The sequence below is a fragment of the Micrasema longulum genome, unplaced genomic scaffold (genome assembly GCF_059751315.1).
Source record: "Micrasema longulum isolate JH-2025_06_02 unplaced genomic scaffold, ASM5975131v1 h1tg000633l, whole genome shotgun sequence".
Lineage (NCBI taxonomy): Eukaryota > Metazoa > Arthropoda > Insecta > Trichoptera > Brachycentridae > Micrasema > Micrasema longulum.
This window is the reverse complement of record NW_028277829.1, coordinates 122,626-139,750: the sequence shown is the minus strand read 5'-3', so window position 1 is coordinate 139,750 and position 17,125 is coordinate 122,626. Positions and strand designations below refer to the sequence as shown.

The 17,125-nt window shown below is 32.0% G+C and overlaps 1 protein-coding gene across 1 annotated transcript; it reads right to left on the bottom strand.

Annotated features, from left to right (window-relative positions):
* Window positions 1-1,070: 1,070 nt before the first annotated feature.
* On the bottom strand, window positions 1,071-9,977 carry Prosalpha6 (Proteasome alpha6 subunit). Its single transcript, XM_088229086.1, has 6 exons — window positions 9,838-9,977; window positions 8,489-8,739; window positions 7,836-7,995; window positions 5,857-6,066; window positions 4,525-4,701; window positions 1,071-2,203 (listed from the first exon to the last, which is right to left on the bottom strand). Exons 1-6 carry the CDS (start codon window positions 9,838-9,840, stop codon window positions 2,183-2,185), a joined length of 822 nt encoding a protein of 273 aa, XP_088085212.1. The 5' UTR covers window positions 9,841-9,977; the 3' UTR covers window positions 1,071-2,182.
* Window positions 9,978-17,125: the final 7,148 nt, after the last annotated feature.

Below are 17,125 nucleotides of genomic sequence, written 5' to 3'. Positions count from 1 at the left end.
TCAGGAAAGAGAAAATCAATATTGTTAAAATTTAATTAATTAAGAAAAAAAATATTGCGCACTTTATTAAAGACTTGAACTAGGGTTTCCCAATTACCTGTTCATTTACCTATTAATCACTTACTTTGATAGGAAGATTGATTAATACAAATCGCAATGATAAATTCTTATTTTCCCATAGTAAATATACTATTTTTATTAACTATTATTATTACATAACTACAAGCAATCCCTGTCATTGCATGATAAATATTTTGGTTTAAAAGTTTGCAAATACTGGTGCTACTCAGTATGTATGTACAAATATGATGCAAATTAACCAAATTGAATAGTCAGCACGTTTGCAGACACTTTTTTCTCATAGAATCCACTCATATGGACAAAGATAAAGTAATATCTAGATAAATTAATTTCTGGTTGGACCGTAGTTGTCAGTCTGAAGTCAATCTTATTTGACTAACATACTGGGACATTTTTCTCTTGCTGAGTGTTTTTTATAGGGACACAATGTCTTCTCCTACCATATAATTACTTCAGTTTCACATAGGCTATAGCCGTTATTTCCTAAATGAGAGACACGATTTTGATGGCAATAGCCGTAATATTGAACGTGTTAAAAACAAATTTAAAAACTTTTGAGTCTCTTTCTTGATATGGTACCAGTTATTTTAAAAATAAATTATTATTCAGTATTATACTTCAAAATGCTTGGCAAATTTCCTTTTCGATGATGATTTTACTGCGAATCAATAAATATGTAAAATAAATATGCACTTGAATAAATATTTTAAATTCTGTTAATTTTATTATGTAAATTAAATTATTTTTAAGGAAATAATATCTTTAAAAAAGAAAAGTACAATGAGATTACATAGAAATTGGTGCTCTCTATACATAATGTATTTTTTAGGTTATGTATAAATTTTAATACTAACAAAAATACTATTTTAATATTTACATGTCCTTCTAATACAACGAATTTTCCATGTCAATATATATAAATATTTGTAAATTACATATTTTAATTTGTTAAATGTACAATGTAAATAGAAATTAAGAAATAAAATATATTTTTACAAAGTTTAAAATGCCTTTATTTATTTAGATACATATATATTTTTATAATAAATGTAAATTCAGTATTACATCATTTAATTGTAATTGTTAAGAGTACCAGAATACCTGCTATAAAATTATTAATTCTTTGTTTCCATGGCCGACAAAAGTGAATCATAATGAACATTATTAAATCTTCAGAATTTTAAAGAAATACAATCACAGCATTTATTTTAAGAGAGCAACCATTAAGTCAAAAACACTCGTCAAGAGTGTTTTTCACTTGACGACCGCTCTCAGGTAAACATTTTGAAAATGGAAATCGAGTGGAGATAAGTCAGCATCGTTGTGTAGGGGTTGGCACGTTAGTCTACTATTCTTGTGGTCCTGGGTTCGATTCCCAGCGGCGTAGATAAATAATATTGATTTTAAAGGTTGTTTGAACTGCAAAATTTCATTGTTTCTGGACGTGACGTGTGAGACTGATCGCCTTACCTTCACCTTCACATTCAACAGATTATCAAAATTTGTTTTAGAAATGCAGTGCCCTACTGGGTGTGGAATGGGGAATGATGATGATGATTTATTTTAAGAGGTGAAATTTCGCAGCAATATTTTACAGTCATTTTAGACTAAATTATGGAAATATACAACAGATGCACAAATACATACCCAATACACTATGTCTAGATATGGTTCAATAATATACACACATCTGTTAAACAAAGTAATGTGAATTAAATATATCGGAAGAAAAACGCAATGCATAGACATTCATCAAGTCTTAAAAAGAAAATAAGTTTAAAATTTTACTAAATGTTTCAAAATACATTTTTACAAAAGGTGCTTCACATTGAGGTTGCTTTAAAAAGAAATAATATTCTGTATTTAATAAAACTTTGAGTACATAATCGTATTTAATAATTCACAATTGCCGGCCATGGTAAATCTTTGAACTTTACAAAACAAAGGGGAAGTAAAAGAATAATCTTGGACATTACAATCCCAAAATGATTTAAGCACAAAATTGCTGGAATTTTGCAATATGGATCCAAAAAGTTTATTGTGAGGGATGATTTGGAAAGTATCGGTGTTATATTGTGTCCAAGTCTTTCTTCTTTACTTTCTATTCCGTATCCATGGCAACCTGAAAAAATTAACAGAGAAACTGATTATTGACTCTCAAGAGCATAATTTATTTATTTATTGACGGCCGTAGACAATTTGTACAAAATGTATAACTTAAAAGATATAGTGGAATACAGATTAAACATCTGTAAAACAAAAATTGATTTAACCACATAACTTCTTATACTAGCTGTTCAGTTGCAAAAGAGCGTGAGTGATATGACCATGCAACAATTTTTCCTGTTCAATACATTTAGTATTGATTTACTTGTGTAACAAGCGTAATCAGCATTTTTTAAGGGTTTTTCAATCCATAACATGATGCAGACTGTAAATATGTATCATGAAAAATAACATGAAGATCGCATCTTACAATAGTTAATGTAAGTACTTTTTCAAAAAATAATGTAAGTATGGAAATGACATTTTTAAAAGTTTTTCATTTATTAAAACGAATCTTATATGGAGAAAGGTAGGTCACTCCAAAGACAAATGGATTGTACAGAAAAACATTAATTAAAGAAAGATATATTGTGCCGTGGATGCAGAGCATTCTCCACAGGGCCGTGATTGCAAACGCTATCTTCATCGGTACATATCGAGACGGTATAAAGTAAAATCTATATTTGTGTATGTAAATGTGTACATTTATATGAAAATTTAAGGTATCTTTGTCGGTAATCTGTAATTGAACATGTTTAGAAAAAAAAATGTAAATATATTAAATTTTTCATACAAAAAACCTAATTTTACTATGTAGATAAAATTGATTATAAATGTGAACTTCCCGTTGTAACACAGGCTCTGGGACGAGTAAAGCAATATACCATGTTCAAACAGATACATAAAGTTTTTCTACTGACATTTCTTGGTGGAACTGCATTTTAATTATTATAAGATACATAAAAGTTCTCAGCATGATACTTAGGAGCATTAGGGTTGAAGGCTGTTATATAATAATGAAAAACACTGAAGATTTATACGCTGTTTGAAAAGTGGCCATTTCAATTTGGTGAGAGAGGGTGAACCAGAGGGTCCGAGACACTAGCCACAGGACCACAACCTGATTCACAACACAAGTGAAGGTTTATTTATTATTATTATGGATAACTTATTTAGCGCCATTTTCGTAATATAATACCTCAAGGGCGCTTTACATTGTGATTCTATAGATAGTTTTGTTACTACTTCAAAGGCAAAAATAAATCATGAGAAAGGTACATGTTTACCATTGCATCATTCATCAAGAAGCACTTTGTGCACAGAAATTTGCCATATTATGGAATTGGTGATCAAGATTGTTAACACAAATGTAGCTTAAGTTCTTTATCATCGATAATTTAAAGAATTATTACTTGTAATGGAGAGTGAATTCACAGATCTTTTGATGCATTAATATACCTTAATAAGGTATGTGTAACAGTGTGACATTAATTTGGGTACCGGGCACTCAAACATCGACGGTAATGAGGCAGCTGATAAATTGGCAAGGCTGGGAGCTGAGACAGCCCCAATAAGCTCCGAGACCTACGGTGGGTTGCCCAAATGTGCTCCTCGTAACGAGCTTGGGTCATGGGTCAGGAAGCAGAGCGTTATGCTTTGGCAAAAAGTATCTGGTCAGATAAAAGGGTACTCGCAAAGGATTGCCTTCGACCTAATAAAGCTCAGCCGCAATCAAGTGAGGGTTATCACTAGAGCCCTTACAGGGCATTGCAGATTGAACAAAACCTTTCCGAAACTTCTAGATGTAGGTTCCTCAGTGCAGATGAAGAAACACCTGTACACATTATACGTGAATGTGATGCTTTACGCCATAAAAGGAGCCTCATCTACGTGGGACCACCGGTTAAACCTGAGGATGTTAAAGAGCTCACCCCTTACCTAATAGCCCGATACTTTTACAGATCTGGGCTTGGAAGGTGAGATTTAGCAAAATGTAATCTCTCACTTTCCAGACAGTCGCCCGGCTCTTTATAGACCTAGGCTTGGATAGGGAGATTTAGCAAAATGTTAACTCTCGCCTTTCACACAGCAGCCAGGCTCTTTAAAGACCTGGGCTTGGAGCGCGAGAACTATTCATGGGGACCCATCACAATAGATCTTCACAGGTCGCAGTGACGTCAAGAGCTTCAATAGCATTTACCCCCACCGCTAATAATAAGAATAAGGTATGTTGGCTTTCAAGAGGAAACGCTTTAAAACCTAAAGAAATTTGGCTCTCGAAAGAAATTTTAAATATTGTGCTGCTGATCTTTGACTGTCTTGACTGAGTTTGCGGACCAGACCACTGAACTAGACGATTGATATGTATGAAGATTTTAAAAAAGTAATATTACATACCGCTGGAACTGGATCTGGCCTCTCCGCTGGCCCCTCGTCCCCCTGAGCCGATGCTTGAGGAGTCGGTCCTGCACCGCGCCTCTCCTCCCCCTCCACCATGGCTAAATATTTACCGGTGTCATCATCATCCAGCATTCGGAACGGGTGACCTTTGCCAACTATTCCGATGGAGATGTTCTGTAATGAAGATTAAAGACTGAATTTTATCTATAAATGTGTAGATAGTTTTTAATAATTTTCCTATATATATTTATTTAAAACTGACATGTTAAAATACAATATTAGTACACAAAAGAAAACAAAGAGTATTCAACAATGTTTGAGTAAGTGTGTCCAAATTTTTGTACAGGCTGGATTTTATTTCCTAGGGCAGCGGTTCCCATTTTCTTTTTTCACTATGGAACCCTAATTGATCTACTATTTTTAGTGGAACCCCATATTTTTTTGTTTACAGAAAAAACATAAATATTTGCATTCTTATGATTTAACAGAATATTTTTTTTCGACTGTTTTTTGTTAGTCGTAAATAACTAAGTTAGAAAATGAGGAACAAGTTATAGAGTGTGAAAGAGTCAGGCTTTTGTTTATATGAACAATTAATAACCCTACCGATCCTTATGCTTAATAGACGTATTGATGAATAGCATATAATTAGGAATGTGAATTTGTAATGAAATATCATAAAATTTTACAGTTATTAGACACATTCCTTAAAATTTTCATCAAATCTGCAAATTTTTACCGAACTGTCTGTAAATAAAGTGTGCATAAATTGCAGCTCATAAACTAAGCACCCAAAAATCAGAGGCGAGCACCGCATATAAAAAAAATTAATATGGTATAGAAACTTGAATGTCAGGTTTTTAGAGAAAGATGCTTAATTTATCATGGAAATAAATAAAAGTGATGGTTTCGTCAACAAATTGACATTATAATTAAATGTAAAGTTCTATGCGAACTGGAATTTAAAATTTCTCCATATAATAAAATAAATAACCAATAAGTTAGTGCTTAAAATATAAAAAATTTCCACATAATTCACTTCATTTACGAGGGGCCATTTACAATCGGAAGATACGGTCTTCATAATAATAGTATAGATAAATTCTCCAAAGCAATTTTGAAGATGCAGAATCGACTCTGTATCCTCGAGTTTTCACCAAATGAATGAAAAGGATGGAATAGTTGAGCCCATTGCGGGTGAAGTGAACCAACTGACGAAATGGTAAAACTTTTATATTCAAAGATTTAACTCTAGTTTACATCACTTTTAAAAAGTCAGTTTGTTTACTTCACCTGCAATGGAGCTCATTTATTCTTTATTTAGCTCACCTTCGTATTAAGTTCCATCTCATTAGGAAGCGTGTCTCTAATGGCCCTCAGACCGTGGGCTATTAAAGTGACCAGGTCACAGTCGGCCAGCTCCTGTAATTGCCTCTCGAGGTAAGTCCTCGCCGACTGGGATCGAGCTCCGATGGCCATGGCACGACAGTCAAAGTAGTTTGCGGATGGACAGGTTTGGAAGATGTGCGGACCATTATCCTGAAATAAAAAAATTAAGATGAACAAGGAATATAAAAATTATTTTGAAAGAACGAAACAGAGGACACAGTTCGTTTTATGTTATTCAAAAATAAAAGAAATACAAAAGCTCATGTAGATTTATTTGTTAAGAGGATAGGCGGTGTCCGGGAGTTTTGATAAATAGGTATTTAAACATTGTTTTGCTGTCACTCTTTCGCAAATGCCTCCCCAATACTGTGCGAAAAAGACAACTGCACGTTGGACTGATTATGTATAACTTAGATCGACAAAACCGATGCTTCGTTGTCTCGTTTTCCACCGATTTCTTTAAAATAATATTTTTTTTAGGAAGAGTATCGAATTAAATTTTCAGTGTCTGTACCTTTCCCATTTTTCAAAATTATTTATCATATTTGTAAACAGTACTTCCGAAGACGGCAGATAAAACTGGGCACTTTTTGGTTTTTTGGAGAATTCTAGCTCCCATAAGAAACAATTTATCAAAAAAACAAAGTGATAGGGACACGCTAATGGTAAATATCTATAGTGAAAAAAATCACTGCTCTAGTGCCATAATCCGGGGAGGAAATACAGGAATACTTCGTATGAAGAAAAGTCAGACCGCTTTTACATATTTTAATTTCATTTTTTCATTTAATTGGGAAAACAGCAGAAGATTTATGAACAATTCACATAATCATAGTAATGTATGAGTTCAATTAAAGTTTTTCACAACTATGCAACACTTTTGTCAAACATACTAATGAACAAAAAAGTAAATAATAATTACATTCCTAAGGCATTAGGAGGGATATAAAGGATAAGGATAGATAAGAATTAGGATAAGATAGGAAGAATAAGGGATTCTATTGAGGAGTTAAGTCTTTTTACAAGTCTTAAATTGTTTTTTTTTTTAGAATAAAGGAATTGATTATTGTTATTGTTTTACACCTTGCTGTGGGAGTATTTAAGTAGAAACAATTTATTAATTGTCAAGAAGTTGTATTCTCAGATGGCTGATTTCAGAGTGAAAAGCAAGGCACTAATAGTACCACGTTTTTCTCTATGGTATGTAATTTAAGGCTGTAATGTGATAGTTAGGAAATTATACAATTTTGCCATTTTTATTTAAACGCATCATTAAAAGAATAAACTAAGAGCTTTTATATAAGAAAATAAAATTACTTTTCGGCTAGTAGATTAAAATTTAATTCTAATGATTTAAAGAAAATGAATTAAACAGGAAAGTTATTGAAGAAAATACCTATTCACATTTTAATTTTTAAAAAGAAATACAAGAATTTTAATTCAAACAAATTTTGTGGTGATTTTCTTAAATTCTAGGTTATTTAATTCCTGCAATAACCATTTTTATAGTTCAAACGGCTGAGTTTAAACTCTTTTTTATGAAATCATGTTTTTTTTATTTTTTAAGGAAGAACATTTTGGTTGTATTTACTTTATTTCTACAGAATGTATTCAGCAAAATTTCAATATTCATACCAACCATTCGCCGGAGTTAAAATTTTGCAAAAAATCAACTAATGAAATTAAATATTTACAACTAACAAATTCATAAAAAAAAAGAAAACATGATTCCATAAAAAAAGGGTTTGATGTAGAATATTTAAATTATTTTATTATTTTATCGAAGGCATTATTTTAACCTAAAATTAGACAAAAATATCATAAAATTTGTTTTAAAATAAAAGTCAATAGCTGAGTTGTGATACGTATTTGAAAAAATATATACGGAAAAAAAATTGAAAAAATGAAAATGTTCTTACATCGTATCCAGCTACAAGTAATCCTACACCCAAAGGTCGCTTGTCATACCGCTGGGTGCAGATCTGCATCTTGTTACCTACAGCACTGATCAACCTTCCTACAGCCAAGGGTGCATCGTGAGAGTAGCGGTGGTTTAAGCATTCGGTGCGCATGTACCGACTAGAACAGACAAGTTAGAGATAAAATTAATATTCGAAGCACAAAATTTGTGATATTCCATGTTAAATAATTTATTATGAGCTAAAGCACAATGATAAACTATCTTTTCGGAGAATCAGTCGCCTGGATGTAAAACATTTCACTTATGTTCATTCATTATTCCCTTTCCACACCTAATGGTGCATAGGGCACTGCATTGGTACACCAATCGCAGCGTTTCTTGACCATTTTTGTTACATGATTAGTCTCTCATTAATGCGGGCACTACGCAAGACAGTCAACGAGTTACTTAAGTATTATAGGTGACTTCACCAACAGTACCCTGGGTGAAGCAATCGTAGCGGCGGGAGGACACTGCGCACAGTGCAAACCTAATTTTTTTCTGTAGCAGATTAATCTTATGTTGTATTGAGAATAGTGCCTGATATCCACGAAGACCACGACGTTCACTAAGCAAGATAATTAAGCAGAAATATACTAATACTTTACACACCTTAACATCCTCGCATCAGCTGTGAGTCCGGCAAAGGAGATTCCTATATGTTTGTCGATGGGCACGATCTTGTTTTGGTGGGTAGACAGTTCTCCGGCCGCCCGGTTCAGGGCGATGATGACTGCGTACTCCGAGGACTTGAGGCCTACGGTGGCTGAGCCCAGTTTTACTGCCTCCATGGCATACTCCACCTGATGTAGACGACCCTGAGGACTCCATACTGTCACGTCACTGTCGTACTGATTACGGAACTGAAAAAACAAAACAATGAGAGTTATCCCGAAGAAAAGCAAATACAATAAAGTTGAACAAACGAGAAAAGATTTGAATTGAAAGATTCGAACCTCGGACCTCTGATCCGTGAGTCCGCAACACTAGCCACAGGACCACAACCCGATTCAAATAATAAAGTAAAACTTAACAAAGGAGATTTAAATCATAATTTTATCAAAACCATTATTTCAATTTAACGAGTACTCTAAGGTAAAAATCCAGCAAAAGAAAATCAAGTGGAGATTAGTCAGTCTCATGGTGACTGGTTATTGCATTTGCCAGGCATTAAATAAGTAAATAATTGTAAAACAATAAATATCGATCGCCCATATTGTATTTGGTCATGCCGTGTAGATTTTTGCCATGGTGGAAAATGGGCCAATCATGCGATATCACGCAGTGGGCTCGTTGTTTGCACGTACACAGCGGTCCAGTCCCCGTGAAGGTATGGTAGAGGAAAGTAACCAGTTGGCAATTGTAAATATGCATCGGCACAAAAAGTTTGTTAGAAAGATATTCTTAACAAAAGTTATGGTTAGAAGGATAACAAAAGCGGTGATCAATAAATAGATATAAATAAGAACAAATAATAAATGTATATCAAGAGCGACTGTTGTAAGTGGTCCAGCACCCGGTATTCTCTGCTCATTTGCCAACATCTCATGCTCATGATGTGGAAAGTGACATGATAGCACTTGGCTTGACGAACTGGAGAAGAGCTGCAGGGCGCAGGGAAGAATATAAACAGATTCTGGAGGAGGCCAAGGCCATAACGCGCTGTAGTGCCACTGATGCTTAGTAAACATACCTACCTACTTACCAGTTTGGTGTTTAGCGGTTAAAAAAAACATACTGCAGTTCACATTTAAACAGTCGATTCAACTTTAAAAAGCACATTTAACAATAAAACATAGTTTTCTTCAATTTTCATGTTGTCATCGGCATAAATGTACAATCATAAGACATGTCGGCTATTTTAGGTTAGGTATGACATAGCATAAAGTGCACAACTGAACTATCTCAAGCATTTCTTATTTAACTCCAGATACCGGGTAAAAATCAAGATTTTTACTTACCATTTTATAAATAGGCGATAAGAAGAAGCAGTTTGAAAATATCCAAAAGTTAGATACACTAACTAAAAGTCACTTTTAAAACTGGAAAACGAAACCTCACAAATACTAGTATATATTTTATCTATGACAAATACCAAACTAGCCAGTTGTCAGCGACAAAAATGCTGGCATAAATTTCCATAGATGAAAAAAACACATAAACAGAAAAACATTGCTTGGATCATTTTACACTTCTACTGCTTTATCTCTGGTTTCGTCTTTGTTTTTAAATGTCAAAACGTGCTGCGTTGCACAAAATCCCAAAATTCAAATAGTAAAAAGATTTCAGTCAATAACAGACATTGGATTATCAATCGATTCAATGTTTATGTTGTAAATAAATACTTGATAAAATACTTCACCAATTTTAAATTGTTTTATGCATGATAAATCTATGCGGATAGGGTAATGATGAAATAATGTCTTCCTATACGTAACAAAAAAAAAGCGGGGTTCTACTTGACCATGAAAAAATCGTATCAAATACTAGATTTCCTTTTCCGTATACTGATATAATTCAATCATGTGCGGCACTCTTAGAATCCTTTACTTTACATATGTTCGAAGTAAATTAGAATTCGCATCTCCCGCTTAGCCTTCAGTACTAAAAATTGCACTAACCGAATTGAATCTATACAATCAAAATTTATATTGTATTGCAATTTTAGACGGTTGACTCTGAATACAGGTCCAGATGAATCTACAAACTTACCTAAACTACAAACTTTCCAAACTCGCAGGAACATGGCTGACGCCATTTTTATGTATATATTTTTTAATAACATGATAGATTGGCCTAAGATGTTATCACTTTTAAAATTTAAGAGCCCCAGTAACGCGAACCAGAAACCAATCTCTATTTAAAATTAATTTGTAAATAGAACCTAAAATATGTGTTATTATCAATTAAATTGTAATGATATTAATGGCATTTCTTTAACTTCCTTGAAAAATTAAATCCACATAAAATTAAAGTTATGATGTTGCGCCTTTAATCTGCAACCTATATTATGCAGGTTATGTGCATTTCTGTATGTAGACATAATAAATGTACACTGTATTGTCAACTATAGTTGTATTATATATTATAATGTGCAACTGTGTGACCAATACTTAAAAGTAGAAATATTTTTAATAATATGCATTATATTCACATTTTTAGTAATATCCTAAGTTGCGTATGATTAATTATTTTATGTTCTGTATAATTTTTATGTGACAAAATTTACAATAACAATATTATGTGAAAGCCTCTAATTGGACTTTATGATATGTAATTCATAAAACAATTGTATCTTATAAATTTATAAATGTCTGTTTCCAATGAAATAAAATTAAAATAAATAAATAAATTGTATGTTTTTTTTTGTATATCTTTTCTTCATTTACATCCAAAGAGACCTAAATTGTTACTCCAATCCCAGTGCATTACAATTATTTATCACATGAAGGCAAGATAATCAACCTTACGCTTCATGTGCCAATCCAGAAACTATGAAATACAGCAGTTTTTATAACGCCACTTGAAAATAAATATTGGATGCTACCCGTACCGGGAAAAAAACGGGAGGAAATGTTGTTTCTTCCAACAAACCAATGTAGGTACCTTCTTTGCTTACTAAGGTTTTAATATGGTTTCACAATATTCTAAGAAACAGAAAAATCAGTATTATTTTTCTGTTTTACTGACTGATTTTTAAACATTGAAAAAAATACATGGTATCATCGTCACTTTGGCAAATAAGTACATATTTAAAAAAAAAGAGAGTTATCTTTAATTGCCTATAACGTAAAATTTAAACTTGTGTATGTAAATGTGTCTATTTAAAAAAAAAAAAAAAGATGTATTTTTGTCGGTAACCTTTAACTGAAGTTTAAAAATATTTAAATGCGAGTTTTAATGTTTCATTCAGAAAATTAGATTTTACTTTATAGACAATGAGGAAGTTCAGTTTTTTTTCAAATATTTTTTATTTATTAATAGACTATTAAACTAAGTCATTAAAAAAGGTATCGTACCATCAGCACTGTGATTTTTTTGAGTTTTTTTTTCTTTAAGTATTGTATTTCTGAAATTATTCCGCGTGTGACGTCTCAAGTTCTCTTCCGTTTTTTCTCGGCCAGTTCTGCCGATTGGTCTCGGTCTCGGGTTCGATTCCCGACATGGATATGAAATATTATTTAAAAGGGTGTTTTTACACTAGAATATTTCATAGTCCCTCGACTGGTACCTGAAGCATAAGACTGATCACCTTACCTTCATGTAACAAAAATTATCAAGATACGCTGCGATTGGAGTACGAATGCAGTGCCCTATACACCATTAGGTGCGGAAAGGGAATGATGATGATGATGATTTTTCAGTTTTTCAAAATTATTTATCATATTTGTAAACCGTACGTCCGAAGACGGCTGATAAAACCAGGCTTTTTTTGTGTTTTCAGATGGTCCTAACTCTCGTAAGAAATATAGATAAAAAAAATAAAAACACGTTAATACGAGGGTTGTATAAAAAATAAGGTTCTCAATTTTTTTTCAGGTTTAAGGCATTTTTTATTTAAACTGAAAAATACATCATTAAACAGCTTAATTTCTTAACTATTTTTAATCATAATCACCAGATTTTTCAACGCATTTTTGTTGACGACTAATCCACTTTGGGAATCCAGCTTCAAAAAAGCCCGCCGCCAGTCCGTGGAGAAATTTGGTTACCGTCCTGCTTGTTGGGTTAACAACTCGAGGGACCACAATAAATTCGGAAAATTATTGCGAGACCTTGAAAAAACTCAAAAGAGCCATCCAAAATCGCCGGAGAGGAAGACTGACGAAAGGCGTTAACCTTAAAAGGCTCGCCTAACCAAGAATTTAATCGAACATTTTGGCTGGGATCTCGTTGAACAGGCTCCCTACAGCCCTGATCTGGCACCGAGTGACTTCCACTTGTTTCCAAAATTAAAGCAACACTTGGGTGGACAACGTTTCGAGACTGATGAAAGAGTGCAGGAAGCGGTCACCAAATTCCTTTACGGACTGGCGGCGGACTTCTTTGAAGCTGGATTTCAAAAGTGGATTAGTCGTCAACAAAAATGCGTTGAAAAATCTAGTGATTATGTTGAATAGTTAAGAAATTAAACTTTCCAATGATGTATTTTTCAGTTCAAATAAAAAATGCCTTAAACCTAAATAAATTTTGAGAACCTTACTTTTTACACAACCGTCGTAGTAAATATCTATAGTGTGTATAAAAATCATTCCTCTAGTGTCATAATCCAGGAAGAAAATACAGGAATTTGTTTGTATGAAGAGGAGTCAGACCGCCTTCCCTCTTAATGTAAAAAAAATCATTCAGGGTCCAGAAAGAGTTTTGTAATTCTACAACCCAATTATAGAAAGCATATTGTGAAACAGCGTTTTTCTATACTTAGAGCAGGGTTGCATACTCCATTCCAAGACAGTAAAAAATCATATTATTATGCATACCTACTGTGATTTATGCATCTTTTCAAAGGGATGTTTTAATAAAACAAACATAATAGGTGTCGATTGCCCCAATACATTTAATATTCATTTATTCTATACAATTATTACTATCTAGACAATTAAAGAGTATAAATTATAATAATTTATTTAAATTATACATTAATACCAGTGAACGAGTAAAACAAAATATTAAATTTTAAAAAAATCACAATCTTTCATGCATATACCTAAAACACATAATATTTTATGTTAAACTAGGTAGATGTAGACATAAACATTATACCATTTACATTATTAATGTGAACAGATAAAATAAATTCATCATGATTAAATAAAAACATATTTTCTCCATTAAAAATAAACATTTGTAATATTAAAGTGTAGAAATTATGTTTTTTATTATTTGAATGAAATCCTTGCAAATGACCTACCAGCCAAATAGGTCTTTGTAAAAGATTTACATAAAAATAATGCAGTTTTTTTCGTATTAAAAAAAATATGTATCATTGTTCACATTAAAAAAATATATTGAGAGAAAAATATTTTTTCTAGTAATTTATTAGAATAAAAAAGTTGTCCTTAAAAGGTTTTTTAAATTAACACTTTTTTAATAACAAAAAAATATACTTTTTAGTTTAAAGTGAAATAAATGTATTGGAAAATATTTAAAAAATATATATTTAGGTATCACTGTTTTGTACTAACAATGAGAACATGGAAGAAAAAGTTATACTGTTAGAATAGTATATTTTGACAGTATTTTTTTTACTATTAGAGCACAGTTTTTTTGGCTCATTTTTAAAATTACGATTATATTTTTAAAAGTTCTTAAACATTTAAATTGTACCTTAAATATGCCTTTACAAGAGTAACTTTATAAATATGTACTTAATCATTTTTATTATCAGAAATCGTGCAAATATGAACTGCAACTACAAAAGGAAATGTTTACAAAAGATGTTTAAGTATGTTAATCTATTTTTCTTTAATCAATTTCGTTTATTGTTACATAAATTCATAATAATTCCGTATTGTTGGTTTGTGAAAGGTAGCAATTTTATAGCAAAAACGTTTAAAAACTGTCATCAAATTTGATTCTACTTAATTAGCGTTAAAAATTTCAAGACTAATATTATTTTGGCTTTTTATTAGACTGTTTTGAAAGGCAAAATTCTCAAAAAAAATTGCGTGTCTACTCGTAAAACTCATAATGTTTAAGTAATGGGAATAACGTTAAACCAAAACAACCGTAATCGAAAATAATCGTTAAAGTAACTTGAGTGTGATTATTAAACTTTATTAGGAAAATAAAAAATTAAAATTGTAAAAACATTTTTGTGTAAACGGAGAGCCGCCGATGGATAAGAAAACATAAATTCTAGTGGGAGATGTACGGACAAAATTACATATATGGGTAAAATGACATCGCACCTTTTTCGAAACACGCAGGCTTTAAAGTGCCAGTCTCTATTGCATCACATAACCTCAACAATACGTACCTACTTGCTAAAACACTAGTGCTCGCTGTATATTCTTGTCCGTACAGTAAGAAGGTGCGTGTTTCTGGCTGCCAAAAGTGAATAATTTACCTCAGTTTTTTTCCAATTTTCGGCGTGTCATCTATGTTTTTATGTTATTAATAAATTGATTTGTAAATTTATTAGACTGTTTATGATAAACAGTTCTTTTTTAAAAATAAATATACAAAATGACATACTGATACAATGGACAAAACAACATAAGTATTTATATGTTTTATTTATACTAAAAATCTCCCTGTTAAAAGAATGCAAGTTATAAAGGTTCTTTTTTATGGCTACACGGGCTATGAAGACTTTGTAGCTAACACGCAGTAGGAGAATGATGACTATCGGTGCATTTATTGCAATGATATTTTTTCGCGCTGCAAACCTGGTGAGATTTGGTTACGACACATGACATGTTCTCGTTAGGCTAGACGTTCAACGTTAGGCATACTGTGCTGACATGCCTAAGAAGACAAATATATTTATTCGTGAACTCTTTGTCTAATTGTCAGTTACTATTTCCGTAATTTTTATGTCGTTTTACCCGTAGTGTATGGACAAAATGGTTGTTGTTTGTTCTTTCGTATATTAATTAAATCGTGTAATTCCTCTTTACTGTTTAAAAAAAATCTATTCCTTATTTAGATAATAAACCGAAGATGTTTATTTAAAAATACTGTTGTTCTACATTTTTCAATTAAAAATACATTCATCAAAACAAAGACATTTTGTAGTTTTTTTCATACTTCCCCTGTTACCTACAGCGGATTTTGAAATAAAATACTGCGGCGAGTTATGGAGCATAAGTGAATGGAATTGATAGTAAAGAAACAAGTATAAAACGCCATAAAGGGCGCAAATAAAGCCACAGGACTAAAAGAAAAATGGCCGTAATTCAGCTTTACTCCCAGTTATTTCTCACCACTGGAAATTCGTATTTTATGATGTGTTCAGCGCTCAGTAAGCGTATTATTGCACAAAATATAAAATAAATAAAGAGCATAAATTCACTCACGTGCTAGCGAGGTGCAGTAAATTTGATATTATTAAATATCGATTTAAGGTATGTTTTTGTTTCTAACCCTTATCTCGCCAGAACGAAAAAATATTTTTTTGCACATTTGATGATTGAAAACACTTCAGAATCCCAAACAATTCCCTTTTTTTATTTTCATCAAACAATTATGAATTGAGATAGTGGAGTTTAGAATAAAAAATATAGTATAGCCGTTTTGACTGAATGCATGTGTTTTATTTGATGAGAAAAAAACAGGTTTATCCCATAGGATACATTGCCATGAAAGGGATTAACAGAATAAAATTCAATTGCAGCAATTTAATTAAAGAGAAAAAGTAAATAGTATTAAAGTTAATTAAACTTTAAATTGAATTTGACAACGGGTTTTGAATATATGAAAACGTTCGTAGACAAGGTTGGATTTCATTCTCCTCGGAGTTATTAAGATTGAATTTCTTTGCAATTGAAAACAATTTTAATAATAAAATATGGTAGGGCTTTTGACTTGTCATTTTACTTCACAAAAGTAAAAACATAAAAAAATTGAGAAATTTTATTTCCACATTTGTGGATGTTTAAAAATAGGTACTTTAACCAGTCAATGACGGGTCGCAAGGCCTGTAAATGCCTAGGCTTCCATATTCCTTTTCGAAAATGCTTTCTTTTTAGTTTAATCAACGAAGTTGTGTAAATTGATAACTGGTTTCATCGCTCTCGCGACATTTTCAAACTGATATGGGTTTCACGATAGTTTAACTATTAAATATACAACGTGCATCGAATTTGCAGTAGTATCTATTATCGGGCGAAATAACGACCATAAACAAATTAACGTTTTTATTTTACTACCTAATTTAACCATAAAACTCCACAAAGTAAACGCTGAAACAAAAAGCAATATAATTATCCAAATGTCTAGCGCAGGAATACCCAAACTTCGGCCCGCGGGCCAAATGTGGCCCAATTGAAGGTTTCGTCTTACCCTTTCAAGGTTTCTATACATTTTGAATTTTGTAATAAAATAAAAAAAATAATACACTAATATCGACTTTCGATAAATGTGGACATCCGTATCAGGTACGTCAATATCGATGAAAAATAGAGCAACTAGCCATGTCCATTGTAGCTGCATTTGGCACCACTTTTCATAATTTTCTCATAGTTGTAAATCGTAAAATCGAAATTTCTAAACAGGTTGAATAATGAAAATTTAACTTCTCTAAAC